The 15,852-nt window shown below is 45.2% G+C and overlaps 1 protein-coding gene across 2 annotated transcripts in view; it reads right to left on the bottom strand.

Moving 5' to 3' along the window:
• The window catches only part of LOC147248762 (cell adhesion molecule DSCAML1-like), a 51,443-nt gene that overhangs the window by 13,744 nt on the left and 21,847 nt on the right, over positions 1–15,852 (bottom strand). For both annotated transcript variants that reach the window (XM_086179320.1, XM_086179321.1), the window contains exons 4-16: positions 8,570–8,716; positions 8,208–8,486; positions 5,163–5,438; positions 4,612–4,908; positions 3,778–4,050; positions 2,814–3,098; positions 2,528–2,647; positions 2,253–2,429; positions 1,482–1,681; positions 813–909; positions 546–674; positions 286–453; positions 126–196 (exon numbers count right to left, since the gene is read on the bottom strand). In XM_086179320.1, the coding sequence (XP_086035446.1) occupies positions 126–196; positions 286–453; positions 546–674; positions 813–909; positions 1,482–1,681; positions 2,253–2,429; positions 2,528–2,647; positions 2,814–3,098; positions 3,778–4,050; positions 4,612–4,908; positions 5,163–5,438; positions 8,208–8,486; positions 8,570–8,716 (2,519 nt within the window). The remainder of the gene's footprint in view (positions 1–125; positions 197–285; positions 454–545; positions 675–812; positions 910–1,481; positions 1,682–2,252; positions 2,430–2,527; positions 2,648–2,813; positions 3,099–3,777; positions 4,051–4,611; positions 4,909–5,162; positions 5,439–8,207; positions 8,487–8,569; positions 8,717–15,852) is intronic.

Here is a 15,852-nt window from a genome sequence, read left to right as displayed (position 1 = left end):
AGGAACATTGTTTTAGGATATAAGCCTGCAACTGGGCCTGTTCCACTTTCTACCATTTTTAAAGTCCCACACCCTTTGTGAATGATTTGAAGATTTTAAATTTAAAGAACAGATCATTGATTTACCCTCCATGTAACACGAATGCTCTGTGATGTCATCGGCTGGAGAATGACATCCATTGGTGGCCCATCAGGTGCTGTTGGAGGAGGATGTTAAATCAAGTGTTACTACCAAAGCCCTGCTCCTTATGAAGACCAGTTTTCAGAGGGGACAACAATCACTTACGTGCTTCCTCTGTACTAATTGTGAGCTCCTTGCTTGGAAGGCTCCGGCCAATCTTGTTGTAGGAATACATGCGGATGCTGTAAACACAAGCCGGGTGCAGCTCTACTATGTTGGCTTGGTTGTTGGTGGGTGAGATGTTCCTGGTTGTGTACATGTGGTCCCAAGTGTCTGTTAAATGGACAAAGTTTTTTTTTTTGAGTTTTAAGACATGTGTCATACTGTCAAATTCTGACATGAAGGTTTCAGTTCTGGATACGTACCAGACTTGTTCTTGTACTCAATATCATAGCTGGTGATGATGCTGTTTCCATCAAACCTTTGGATCCAGCGTAGGTTCATGCTCCGGTCCTTCACCTCCCTCACTTCTAGCTCAGGGGGGTCCGGTGGTTCTGTGTGTGTGAAGAACAGGTGAGTGCTTGCTGAGGAGAGGAGGGATTTTACAGGACTTCTCTACTGGACTGTAACCATGTGTGCTGCTTTAGAGCTTTATCATATTGACGTGATCTGTATGTAAGGGATAGGGAGACCTTGCACAGTGAGTTGGATGAGTCCTCGACCTTCTCCGTAGGAGTTGATGGCGTGGCAGGAGAAGAAGACAGAATCTCCTCTCTCTGCTGGGTTCAGCTGTCAGCATCAACACAAACAGACCGATGTTACAATGTGCAACAATATTCACAAAAAAGACACAACAACAACAACAATACAAATCAACAAAATCCTCTGAATAAATTCACTCAGCTAACACTGAGCTGGCTCTCGTTTTCTAATAAAAATCATGTCTCCATTGTAGTTACTTAACTAAATGTAGCTCAACATTTTAACATCTAGTCTTCCCCTTGCACGGGAATTGAAAAGAGAGTTGATACCACAGTCATACATTTTGGTAAATGCACTTTTGGGAGATAATCAGAACAATTATTTCATGATTGCCCCTTTTGCAAATATACTGAAAATTGTGTAAATACAAAAAAAAAAAAAACAACAACCTGTAAACTGCTATTTCTTATTTGTATCATATACAGAATTTCCAATAACATATTTTGAGTACAGATTTATGGTGAAATATCAATTCCAGTACAACTAAAATGAACATTTTGACACATAAAAGTGTGAAAAGGTTGACAGTTAATTACAGCAAGGGATTACATCTTCTAAGTGAGCTCAGGGTCTGCTCACTGTCATATTCTGTATCTGACCTTTAGGGTAGAAATGACTTCGTCTCCCTTCTTGTTGATGGTGATAGAGTAACGGGGGTTCCTCTCGGCGTCGATGACAGTGTCCCCCCTCTCCCAGCGGATGATGATAGGCTGCTCACCACGAGCTGTGCAGTTCAACTCTTTGGTCTGGCCCTTCCTTGCCATGGTGGTGTTGGGGTGACTAGTGATCATGGCAGGAACTGAGCAGAAATATAGACACACGTCAGTGTGACAAATAGTATGATATGGTGTAATGAGACAAGAGAGCGGGGATGTGGTATTGGAAACAGAGGATATATTGCAGATGTGTAGACATCTCTATTTCTGCCCTTCATTCTCCATTTTCATTTCACGCTTCAAGCCCCACTGGCCCTCCTGCACCACCTCCTTCCTCCTTCCTCTCTTCTTTCATACTCCTGCTTCTATCTCTCCTCCATTGCCCAGACATAGATTATTGATTGTAGGTTTTCCTGTGGTTTTGTTTTCATCACTAATTCATCAGCCCTTTTCCCTGCCAAACATTGAGGAGCACACAGACAGGCAGAAGGAACACGTCCATCAGTAGTAAACATACCCGCACTTCAGGACAGAAGCAAGGTTTTGTGAGGTTCGGTGGAGGCCATACTAGCCCGGGGCAAAAATGCATCTTAGAGGAGTTGATTCCTCACCCAAAAATCTCAGGCTTGTCTCTGTACACAGAATGTGCAATCCTGGTGTTGTGCTTGTGAAAAGAACTGTGTCGAAGCTAAGGAGAGAATGATTGGCACTTACTCTTGACAGTGAGGATCATGCTCTTACTGATGTCTGAACCCACTCCGTTGGAGGCCTGACAAAGGTAGTACCCACGGTCATCCTCCAGCACATGTCGGATGAGCAGAGAACCGTTTGACATGATCTGGATGCGGCCAGTTAGAGGGACTGGATGGTACTGTTGAGGGTTTCCTACACCTGCATGACAAAACAAAGTTTATAGATATTCTGGCCTCATTTTCCTTGTTGATGTATTCTTGCTATTGTTATTCAATCGAATGATGTGTTGATTTTACCTTTGGCATGTTTCCACATGACTTTTGGAGGTGGGTAACCCTCAACGGAGCAATTGAGAACTCCAGCTTTGCCGTAGATACAATCCTGGTTGTTGGGCTGCACCACAAACCGTGGTGGTACTGAGAGAGGAAAAGTTGCAATTATCTTGTATGAAAGAAATCTAACTGTAAAATGGGGATGTTCTTGAAATAGCAGCCAATTCTAAGGTCCCAATGCACATTAGCTATAACATCCAATCTGACCTAATTCATCATCATGCCATTCTCTGCTCGCTCAATCCCTCACCAGTAACAATCAACTGTCTTTCCCAGCTGACGGTAGCGGCGGCATTGCTGGCGATGCAGGTGTAGTTTCCGTTGTGCTTCAGTGTCACCTTGGAGATTTGCAGGGAGCTCATGAACTCTTTGGTCTCTATTGCAACGCCAGAGGCAGAACCTGGCACGATGAGCTGGCCGTCTTTGTGCCAGGTGATGCGTATGGGCATGTCCCCGGATGACACCACACAGGCGATGTACATGAGCTTCCCTACTGAGGTAGAGGGGATATCGAAGGGCTGGATGAGCGGCGGCACTGGGGAGAGAGGGAGAGTGCAGCGGCTCAGTGGAATAAAGGCAGCGATAGATGTGGAGGAGTGGCAGCGTGGCCATCTGGAGCAATGCTGAGAGCGAGGGAAGGTCATTGGCCAGTAGGCCCTTCTTCTTCCCCCCCTTCAACCTCCATCTCCTGCAGCCCATAATAGCTGCTCTGGTTAGAATCCAGTTGGCAGGAGGAAGTCATTCCGTTGCCATAGTAATGGAGGTTGGGGTGGGGGTACTACAGCTGAGACATCTGGGGGATTTAATCTAGGCTTCATTATTATTCATCTAATTAAATCAGAGACACACTCACACAGGCGCATGCACACACCCTTAAACACCTCTGCAGCTGCCCTGCTACCATCGTTACCCCACTCAGTCAAAACAAAATCCAGACACACTGAAACATGAATCTATCATGAAACACACAATAAAACATCATGATTCCACACTTCCAATTTTTTCTTCTCTTTAACAATGCTGATGATAGCAGATACTAACATTTGTAACCTACAATACACTCACAACGTTGCTATTTTGCATACAAGTGTGTGTGTGCAGATTAATGCTGTAATACTGTCAGTTGGTTCACATTCTTTCGATGTTACAATAGGATTTTTTTTTTCTAAAAACATTCCTTGTGCGGTTGTGTCCATTGGAATTGTTCTTCTCACCTTTGACAGTGACATGGACAGTCTGGTTGATCGACACCTGGGGCTGGATCAGAACACTACACAGGTAGGTGCCCTCATCTGCGCCCTTCTGGACGTCCGTTAGCCGCAGGGTGCCGTTCTCAAACACCACTTGACGGTGATTATCAGGCAGCTGCATGCCGTCCTTCAGCCACTTGATAGAGTAATATGGGTAGCCAATGACACGGCACGTTATGTAGGTGTTCCTGCCTGCTACTGCTGTGATGTCCCGCATGGGTCTGATTCGGGGCGGACCTGGAGACACGGGGAAGAGAGGGAGGGGGACGGAGGGAGGGAGGAGACCGAGAGAAACACAGAGGTCGGAGAGAGGGGCAGATGAGGTGAGGGAGATCATGGCAGAGCGAGGGAGCAGCCACGGAGACAGGAGGTGAAGAGATATAGGTTGTGGGATAGAGTGATTGGGGCAAGTTGAGAGGTGGAGAGGGAGGTTAGTTATGCTCCCTTCACTGGACTCTGAGTGAGGATATTTGATGATCTTGAAGCTACATATATATTCTGTGTGTGTAGATAGATAGATAGATAGATAGATAGATAGATAGACAGACAGACAGACAGACAGACAGATAGATGGATAGCAAGAGAGACAGATAGAGATATATGATAGATAGGTAGACATAGATGACAGACAAATATAGATAGATAGATACAAAGACAGATAGATAGATAGAAAGATAGATAGATAGACAGATACATACATAAATACATACATAGACAGATAGAGAGATGTGTGTTTTTCTCTAGCTCTTGTATAGAGTCAGGTGTAGAGTGCATTTATATTGAAAAGCAGACAGGCACCTCTTACGTTTATGCGCGCTTGGTACTCGGCGCTGCCGGCCGAGTTGCGTGCGACGCAACGGTACACTCCCCCATCTCGAATGAGCGGGCTGCTGACGTTGACGTGTGACACGGTCAGGCCGTCTGACAGGGTGTACTGGCTGGTCTTGTAGGTGGAGTCTCGCACCACAGGCTCGTCATCCAGCGTCCAGGTGATGGAGGGAGGCGGGGCTCCTTTGGCTGCACACATGAGGGAGAAAGGCTCGCCGGGGTTCACCACCCGCTCGCTGAAGGAAGACACAATACGAGGAGTACCATCTGAGAGGAGAAAAGGGGAGACAAAACAGAGAAGCGCGTGAAGCTGGTGGATAAAATGTGCTGTGCTAATGTGTGTATTTACTCAATGACAGCTATTTATGGCTCAATCAATAACTGTCAGTGACACCCATGCAACAGTTTAAATTTTTTTTTGAATGCAAGAAAAGCTGAGACTTCACATTTTAGAGCTGTAGTTTCCTGTTATTTCGGTATTTTGTACTTGTTTACTTCTCTGACCGGGACTGTCCACATACCCTCGAGCAGAATAATGGAAAAGTCCTGAGCAGTGTGGCCCTTGCGGGAAGCGAAGCACTGGTAGGCCCCGGAGTGGAACTTCTGTGCTGCAGTGATCTGCAGAGTGTCATTGTGTTGTCCCTGGATGGAGATGTGCTGGTCAGGGACGATGGGCTCGGTGTTCCTGTACCAGGTGATGGTGTATTCTGGAGAACCCTCCACAGTGCAGGTGAAGAACAGTGTGCTGCTGATGCCGGTCTTCAGATTCTTCGGGGACAAGGTCACTCGGAGTGGATCTGAGAGAAGAACATGACTCAGTGTTTGTACACATAGTCCACAGCATAAAAACATTCTGTTCATGCCATTTTTTGTCAACGTAACATGTCGGGAATACCATGAGGGAATTTCTTCAAATTTAGCTCAAATGTCCACTGGCTCGAGGAGGAACTGAAAAGGTTTTGTTGGTCAAAGTTCAAGTTCACTCTCACCTCACATAAATGTAATATCTCATGAACGCCTTGAGACGATTTCTTCAAATAAAACAAACATCCAGTGGGAGGTGACATGACATAGTCTTGGCGGTTAAAGGTCAAGGGCAGTGTGACAGGCCCACATCCCAGAAGCATTCAGTTGGAACATTCTGTTGTTCACTTGTGTAATGGTTTTATTCTGAAATTCCCATCCCTCTCGCATCTGATTACTGTTCTCCCTGTTATCGTCTGTTTTCTCGCCTTCATTTAAGTAAACAACTTGTGTCCATCCCATCAATCCATCCATTTCTACACAGCTTATCTGTTAAGGGTCGAGGGGGGGGGGGGGGGGGCTGGAGCCTAACTCAGCTGACACTGGGTGAGAGGCGGAGTTCACCCTGGACGTGTCGCCAGTTCACCGCAGGGCCATCAGGAGCAATTAGGGGCTGAGTATCTTGCGCAAGAATACTTTGACAAGGTCACCCGGTAAAGTGAGGATCGAACCAGCAACCCTTTAGTTGCTTGATGGCCCCTCTACCTCTGAGTCATTCCACCTCATATCACTTGTGTCTCATCTGCTAATTAGTCCACATCAGTCGCAGTTCTGTTCTCTGTGTTTCTCATCCAATCAGCTCCTTCCCTGCCCCTCGCGCCATTGTTCCACCTGTAGCTTGCCATGTGATCAGTTGAGGTGTTTGTGTCACACCTTGTCGACTCCTAATGTTGCTCATCCTGCTCTGCTTTCCTACTTTGTGCTGTAGTTTGTTTCATAATTTTGCCAGTATGTTCTATTCATTTCCGTGATTAAACTCTTTGTATTCTGCCTCTATCTATGCCATCTCTGCTTCACCACTATGTGACATCTCCTTATGACTTATGGATTTATGATGTTTGTTTCCAATTTCTCTCTTAAGAAATGTCCATATTTTAACAGTTTGTTATTATATCATATCTTATTATGTGGGGCTGCACGGTGGTGCAGTGGTTAGCACTGTCGCCTCACAGCAAGAAGGGTTCGAGTCCCGGCTTGGGCACGGGATCTTCCTGTGTGGAGTTTGCATGTTCTCCCCGTGTCTGCGTGGGTTCTCTCTGGTACTCCAGCTTCCTCCCACCATCCAAAAACATGCAATTGGGGACGAGGCTGATTGATACTCTAAATTGACCGTAGGTGTGACTGTGAGTGTGAATGGTTGTCTGTCTCTATGTGTTGGCCCTGCGATGGACTGGCGACCTGTCCAGGGTGAACCCCGCCTCTCGCCCGTTGACGCTGGGATAGGCTCCAGCCCCCCCGCGACCCTTAATGTGTAGGAATAAGCGGAAGATGACGATGGATCTTATAATGTAAAGTTTGCTGTTACTTAGAAATTCTATGCTATTTCATGCATGGTTTTGCTTAAAGTTGATATATTTGGGGGTTTTTTGGTCATAAATTCAAGGTTTACGGTATTTTCAGACACCATGAGCTCCATAGAAAATCATTAAAAAATTTACAGGTTTATGTAATCAAAGCAGTTATCAGCCACTGGTCAAAATATTTTGCATGGTCGGTAGGTATTTATACTCTTGTTCCTATTTTACAAAGGAGTTAATTATTATTGTCTTGAAAATCATTTTACTTATCAATTCCAGAACAAATTAGAAACTCTTGAAATATGCTGCACTGTAAAGTCATACCAATTTTCTCATCGGTGAGTGAAAAATGATGTGACTGAAGTGTCACACATATTTATGTCTACAGTGGGTCTTCACATTCATAGAAACAGGGGGAGAGAGACAGAGAGAGACAGAGAGAGAGGGCGAGCGAGCACAATCAGCGGCGGTGACTCAATCAGTTCGACGCACTCATTAAAAAAGCAGCTGGAGATATCTCTTCACATCTCTGTCCACTTGTGTGTGTAAGTGTGTCTGTGTGAGTGTTTTTGCGTGTGTCCATATGTGTGTGTGTGTGTGTGTGTGTGTGTGTGTGTGTGTGTGTGTGTGTGTGTGTGTGTGTGTGTGCAAATGTCAGTGAGCAATAAGGCAGCTGGTGGTGTGTGCTGGGGGGCATCACTGTGCCTCGCAACCCTCAGCCCCCCACCCCCCCCTCAGCCTGTCAGAGTCACAGAGTGTACTGCCATGATGTGCCCACTGGCAAAGCCTACTGCCTCTCTATTCTCTCCCTCCGTCTCGCCTTCTCCTGCTCTTTGTTTCTTTGAATACTTTACACAATCGACACTTATCTCTGCTGCTCTTATTATCTTGTTGTTAAATTGTTGATCATGTCATTCCAGCGCTGCCTGCATGTCTGATCATCTCGTCTTTGACCCCTCATCTTTATCTCCATCGTCCTCACCCTCCTCCTCTCTGATGGTGAATGCTGCTGGCAGCTATGTTGTGGATTCAGTCTCAGTGAATTACAGCCCTGTCTACCAGTTTGAGACCTGATATGACAGGGCATCATACATCTCACACACGTTTGTTACAGACACACTCTTACATGTGTGCCTGAAACCAAAAGGAACAGAGTATGTGACCGTGTCTGACTGCCAGACTGAAAAGACAGCGTGGGAGTCTGTCAGATTGTTTGTGAATGTGTGTGTAGTCATGCTCACACACCTATAATGTGAAGCTGTCCAGACACCTCCTTTGAGCCAAAACTGTTTGTGACCTCGCAAGCGTAGCTGCCGCTGTCCTCCTGCCTCAGGTCACTGATGGTCAGCCCTGTCAAACGCCGAGTCCAGCGGGCATCCGAGGGCAGCGGGCGGCCGTCTTTCAGCCAGCGCACAGTGGGGCTGGGGTAACCTCCTGCTATGCAGGGGAGCTCGATACTCTGGCCTGCGTTCACCTCCCCTGCTTGGAAGCTGTCCAGGATGGTGGGTGAAGACTCGTTTGGGTCTGGCGGGCAGAGATGACATGATTATTTTGTCAAGACACAAAGATCAGAATAAAATGAATAAAACAGACAGCAAGCCTCTCACCCATTACAGAGAGCCTGGCTCCATTGCTTTGGCGCGTCTCGCCGCTGTACTTATGCTTGGTGATGCACCGGTATGTGGAGAGGGCATCCTCCTTCTGAACATCGGAGATGTAAAGAGCCCCGAAGGAGGTCAGCGAGAACCTATTACCTACGGAAAACACATTCAGAGAAGATAAAGATGCGTTTCTGCAAAGGGAGACTGCTGAAAGACAGAAACATTGAGGCTAACATGCTCTAAGATAATCATTCTCCTACAAACCACTGCGCTCATTGCAAAACCTTATTTTGTTAAGAACAAACAGCTGCATGAACAGTTGGCACTTCCTGCCTGATATTGTTGCTTACCGATACCTGGCACCCTTTCAAGGTGTGGAGGACACGCAGTGGTCACTTACACCACCCACAGACAGAGCAAAGTCAGATTTACTATGCCTCCACACACACACACACACACACACACACACACACACACACACACACACACACACACACACACACACTGGGCCAAACTAACTGACGTCCACACAAGTACAGCGGAGGTTCGAAGACCAAGTGCCACTATGTGATGGGAGCTGCCTGTTTTCATGCTGTACATGAAAAGACTGAACGTGAGCGTTGGTGCATTTCGCCAGGTATGTTCAGTTATTAGATCATAGTTAGTCTTGCATACACACAGAACACACATTCTTATTTATATGTTTGAATTTTTGTAATTCCCATTCTCAGGGAACAAGTGAAGGGTTTTAACAGAATGAGGTGATCTTAGCCTTGTCTAAATCACTTGTGGCTGGATTGGCTGTGTTCATGTGCATCCTGGCGATTAGCGATGTACAGGTCAAGGCAACCACCCGGCCGATTATGAGAGCCAATCTGTCCCACCTGACCGGAATTAAATAATGGCTCAAACCCAACCTACGACCCACAAATCAGCAAATTTATGCTTTACAACAGTATCACAATTGTTGGGAGCTGGTTTTGTCACCACAACACAACCCTACACTACTGTATAAATGTTGAGACGTCTCACTAAAAACAAAGTTTTGTCACCAATATTATTGCTGTTGACTTCTGTTTTTTGTCACCAGACCAATGGGACTCATGCTTCTTCTTCTTCTTTTTTTTTCAACCTGCTATCTATATTGTCCGTAACCGCCTCAGTGGCTGATCTGTGCCTGGCAACTGGTTCTCAATCAACACGAGTGTTTCATCTACACGTGCTTATCAGGATCTTGCGGAGGCCTGAGCAGAGAACGCTGCAGCTATACACCGCGCATGTGTTTTGCATGGAATATAGTGTACGGCCCAAAAGGAGGCACAGGCTGCAATTTCACAGCAGCCTTTGTTTGCCCCCCAGAATGAAGCCTTACAGGATAATGAGTACTTTAAAACAGCTTCTCCCACAACACCAACAACTCGCCTGTCACAACACTCCGATATAAGCGCGGCGAGAGAAAGAGAGAGAAAGTCAGCTGGATTTGTCAAAACCCCATTTTCTGTCTTTTGCAGGGGACTGAATTCATCCCATCTGCAGGGCTGCAGCACTGATTCAACCCATTCTCTATCTGTCCATCTTAACTGAGGGGCTTGTTCATAGACGCAATCTAACTTCAGTCAAATCTCATTAGTTAACTCTCTTTTAGTCATCTCTTTGTGTGAACCCTTGTCAGCCCCCCCCCCCCCCCCCCCCAACCTCTTACTCCCAGTCTCCAAGCAGAGTGGCAGCCGGAGTAAAATATTAATTACTAAATCACTGTGCTCCCTCAGCTTTTATTCATGCTTACTTGACTAGATAACGAGAAAAAGAGCCAATGTGCATTAAACACAGTCGCACACAGATGCAGCTGCAGCAGAACATACACACATGCACGCACGCAGCTGCTGGAGGAGGATGCAGTTAATGTTGTTGCATAAGTTTTTTTTAATTTGTCCTCTTTATATGATTCTGCAATGTTAGACGTTCTCCATTTGTGTAGAAATCTGATTTTCCAGTTACCGAGCACACATTTACACATACCTGTAGTCTTGCCTCCATATTCACCGAGCAACTTTGTTGAAAATATGCATTGTCTTTTAATGGGATTGGAGGAGAAAGGGAATCATCATCTGTGTTTTTATGACACAAGAACCAAATAGGCTGAGACATGCAAATCAATACTAGTCATTTGAGCATTTTGTTTTGCACAACCCCAAGTACTAAGAAATCAAAAAGCACTCTTCTGCAAAAACTGGAGGCACTTGGGGATCTTAAAAAAAAGAAAAAAAACAACGCTGCGAACCATTTAGTTTTATTTAAGTTCACTGTACATATTTTCATTCCCTTTAAAAGGCTCTTTAAAGTCCTTTCACCCAGAAAGATGCTTCCTGAAAAACGTTAAGTTGCCTCAAGGATGACAGACGTTGCATTTTGTATGAGTTCGGTCTCAATAAAACCAAGTCGTGGGAAGAAAAAAAAATGTTCCAAAGTAAAAAATAATAGACTTTTTCAAAGAAACAAAGCAGGTTAAACAGTATAGAACGTTTTATTGAGAGTAAAGCACTATTTTTCAGCTTTAACAAAATGTTAAGAAAGAAAACAAAGTCAATATTTGAATTCTCTTCAATACCACTGCTAAACGACTTGATGATTTATTTTTTTCTGACAAAATATCAAATTTCTTTCCCTTAAACACTCCCATAACTTTTCTGATCATTTTCATAAACAAAGAACATTGTGTCTATCGTTGAGCAAACTGACATTTATTTGAAAAACTGCTTAGAACATAAATAAATGATCGATGCCCACGGGCAAGGAACTTAAAATATGACCACTGTCTGTGTGTGTACTCCAACTGTATGATGTAAAAAAGGGGTACTACCCAAATTCATTGTACTGTATGTCCTTAATGAACCTTTCTTGTGTAATAAAGGTTTTTCAGTTCATTTTCTAATCCAACAAAAAGCCCGCGGCCTCGCAGACACACAACAAGACAGACTTGCTGCTATGACAAATAACAAAGAGGAGCAAAGGAAAAGGGAGAATCATGGAAGTATAAATGTGTGAGAGATAAAATAGGAAAAAAATTTAAAGGAAGACAGAGTGTCTATAAATAGGATATATACAGTAGCCCATTTAGGTCCAAGACTGTGTATGTGTGTGTGTGTGTGTGTGTGTGTGTGTGTGTGTGTGTGCAAGTTAGGAGCAGCCTCATTTTTTCACATGCAAATGAAGGCGTCGGCGCAAAGATAACGAGGCCCATATTTCCACCTCCTCAGTGGGGCCATTATTTATTGATGTTCTGCACCCCCCCCCCCCCCCACACACACACACACACTCCCTCCCGCTCTCACGCTTTCCTCATCGTCTCTCTGTTGCTAGGGTCTTCTCACTGCCATCCTGTTACGATTTTGGTGTACTTTCAGCAACAATTCAAGTGCAAGGTGTTTTTACGGTCGTCAGGGATGAAACAGTGAAACCCTGTGTGTGCGTGTGCGTGTGTGTGTGTGCGTGTGTGTGTGTGTGTGTTGGTACAAAATGACAACCCTGCTTATCAGTTGTCACTTACATACGTGAAAAGAAGGAAAATAATAGGAACTTATTTGTTTTGAGACCTTTGCCTGAGTTTACTATGACTTTGAGCACCCCCCCCCCCCCCCTCAGAAAGTAGTTGACAATACTGGTCGGTAGAAGTTAAACGTGCAGGGTAAAAATCAACTTCTTGACCTCCAAAAGGAAACAAATTTAGCTCAAGAAAGTCATTCCCACCCATAAGCAGTGCAACACTTCTTTGTCTCGTACCAGAACATTTTTATGATTCCATCTTCTCCCAAAAACAACGTTTCCCGTAGTAGCCCGTGTTAAAGTGAACATGCAGCAGTCATGGCTAGAGCTACAAGAAAATAAAGAACTCGTGCTCTTGTGGGAGATCCCAGTATGGACCGTATATCTAATCAGTTTGGAAAAGGCTAATGAGCTATCAAACTCACATGCCTTCTTTCCTTCTGGCAGATCACTACAATCAAACCTCTTGAGTCTTCATTGTGCTCTACGCCGTGGTCAAAGACAGCGGTTCTTTGCCTTGAAGGAGCTTCCCAGTTAACTGAAGGTTACTGTATTTTCACTGTTGATTAGGATGACGAGAAGTTAACAGGAGGAGATGCAGCTGAGGGTCAGAGGATTAACTCCTTCTCAGTCTAGGCCAAAATCTTTCATGTCTTCAGCACAAGATGTTCAACCTTTAAAGAGCTGAGATGCAAAAAAAATTTAGTAAAAATTATTTTTGGTTCCTTTTCCTCCTTGCAACCTGTTCTTCGACATCTCAGTCGAATGAAAAGGGTTTATTACTGACCACGTCATGAATTTACTGCCATGTTGCTGAAATATCTTCCCCGAGGCGATAAAGGTGGCGTATTTTATGACAAGTATGGTATGCCTGCCTTTGTCTCCTTGCACACATAAAATGACAGATTGTGTGTACTGAACGCATACAGTTGCTTTTTTTTTTTTTAACTAGCCACTGTTATTAAAAATTCGTATGGGTTTATTTTCACCATGAACCAACCAAAGTGGAGCCATGTACGGCAATAAATGCTTCAGAGATGTAACTTTAATGATTAAACATCCGTTTTCTGTATTAGAATTTCATGAGTAGAGCAAAGAATTGATGTAAACTTGCGTTTTGTCTGGTTTGAAGGTGAAGCACACAAATGAATGAACAATGACATGTGTCCATGGTTCCTGTTGTAATTTGATAAATGAAAATATGTATAATGGGACTCCTGTGAATGGCAATTTGTTTTTATCGTGAAAAACGGGCAACAATCTTTTAAGGTGAGACAATTGCAGTCTGCCATCTTCCTGCTCTCGACGTCAAGTTGCAGAGGAGAATCTAAAAGAAGGTGAGAAGAGAGGGGAGGAGGGACGGATCAAAGACTTGTGACTGTCACAGAAAGTAGAAGAAAGGAGGGAGGAAAAAAATGCAGCTAGCGTATTCCGGATATATTCTCTGTGGTGCTGGAATATGTTTGGTGCTCACAAATGCAGACACACAGCAACACCAAGCGGGCTTAAAATAGGACAAAAATGTTTCTCTGCTGGAACGAAAAATAATAAACCATGCTATAAAATTAGCAGCATGGAGTCAGTGACTGGCACGAGTCCAGATATGCAGCAGAGGACGGTGTTAAAGCAGAAAATCAGCTCCGCTGGACTGAAAGACTTGATTTAGAGACTGGAGAAAAGAAGGCGAGGAGAAAAGGGAAAGATGGAAAGTAAAGGGGAAACTGCGGAGGAGATAGTTCATGTCCGTGTGCTCTCCTCCTTTCAAACTTTATGCAAAAAAAGGGGGGGGGGGTGTTGCATCTGTATTCAAAGCAAGCACCCACTCCACCCTCAGTGCTCTCTCGCCTCTCTCTATTGTGTACATTAAAAGCCCAAGTAGAAGCAGGTGTCAGGCAATTAAATATATACACTTTCCTGGCTTTTATTCTGCTGCGCACTTACTTAGCATCTATGAATGGTGCCCTCTTAACTCCTTTCAATTCACATTCAAAGCAGGTTTTATTGGCACAACTGATGCGTTACAACTAATTGTGCAATGGGAGCCCACCCTGCTGCATCTCCCCCATAAAAGACACTTTGTTAACACAACTGCACTGTTCAGACGGGGCACAAGTCACGCTGCCAGTTAAGACTGCACTGCATGAGCAAGATCGGAACTGTTCCTTTTACGCTCTTCTCTGCAGCTTGTTCATTTTTCTGGAAGGCGCAGGATGTTGGAGGGGGGGAGAAGAAGAGGAAGAAGAAGCTGCAGCTCTGTCATGTTTTCATTAAAAAGCCACGCTTCACTGTCTAATCCTAACTGCTGCGCTCTTTCCTAACCAATTCTGACTGCTTACCTCATCTTTCAATCATGCTCCCTCTGCCTGCCCCTTACCGCTGTGATGGGTCGCACACCGACTTACTGTGAGTAAAGGAAGGATGTTGGGAAGTTGAGTGGACGGAGGGCGAAAAATCAGACAAAGGTGAAGGTTGAGAATGGAGGTTGAGGAGAGGCGGAGCAGACAGAGCAGGGTCCAGTTTCCACTCGCGGTGGGATCACGTCTCTTCTGCTCCACTGACTGCTCTGTCCCAATTTGCCCTGTGTGACTTTAAACAGTAAACACTGGGGGAGGGGATCACGTGGAGGGGTGGCCGATGGAGACATAAAGCTGTTCATATGCAAAGGGTGTAGTTTGCGTAGATATAACTCAAGACAGCGCTGCAGAGACGCCATGTTCCCCTCCATAAACACATCCTAACCAGACAGGCAGACGATGCTGCATAAAGCTAAATGGACCATCTCGGGTAGAGGGAGCGCTGAGGAGATTAAGCATCAGTAGAAGCATCAGAGGGAACGAGGGATGGAGAGGAACGAGGGTGGGAGGAAAGGAGAGGAATGGTGAGAGATGTAGAAATAGGACTCCATTATTCATGATGTGTGTTTCATGTGCTCGGTGACATCTGGGACAGCAGTGATAATGAGAGTCCCGGGAGAGAGAAACCACACACACACACACACACACACACACACACACACACACACACACACACACACACACACACACACACACACGTCCCATTGCACCATACAGAAATATGCAACCAAGGCCCAAACACCTCAACTGCATATCCCATTATTGAACTGTTAATTACATGAGTGCTAACTTTTTTATTTAATGCCTCACAGTAAAAGTCCAGCCCTCACCTTGTTTTGATGTGGCTGCAAATGGGAGACGGAGTTGGGTATATGGTGTGTGTCTGCCATCGTGTGTGTGTGTCCATGTGTGTGTGTGTGTGTGTGTGTGTGTGTGTGTGTGTGTGTGTGTGTGTGTGTGGAAAGATGAGGTGTATTCCAGCTTAGCCCCATGGCCTGGGGCAGTGAGCTGCATTAGTGGCACTGAGTGAGCTGCCTGGTCCCTCCCTATTAGAGTGCTGGTGGCAGAGGAATGTCACTGCCCAGCATGGAGAGAGAGAGAGAGAGAGAGAGAGGGAGAGGGAGAGGGAGAAGGAGAGAGAGAGCTCCAACTCCACTGCTGCGTTCACACATACACAGACATGTATGTGTGTGCGCACGCACGCACGCACGCACGCACGCACACACACACACACACACACACACACACACACACACACACACACACACACACACACAAAATCCCAAACAGCAAAGAAAATGACCATTTCAAACTATACTCATCAGGTGCCTACATGACCCGGGTTACCATAGCGATGTTTGTATTCATTCACCGCAGGAAAAGATTTTTCTG

This window comes from Aulostomus chinensis, chromosome 15 (genome assembly GCF_037954235.1).
Source record: "Aulostomus chinensis isolate RoL2024-O1b breed Wild chromosome 15, RoL_Achi_v1.0, whole genome shotgun sequence".
In the NCBI taxonomy this organism is placed as follows: domain Eukaryota; kingdom Metazoa; phylum Chordata; class Actinopteri; order Syngnathiformes; family Aulostomidae; genus Aulostomus; species Aulostomus chinensis.
The sequence above is the reverse complement of the archived record's forward strand: the minus strand, read 5'-3'. Positions and strand labels throughout refer to the sequence as shown.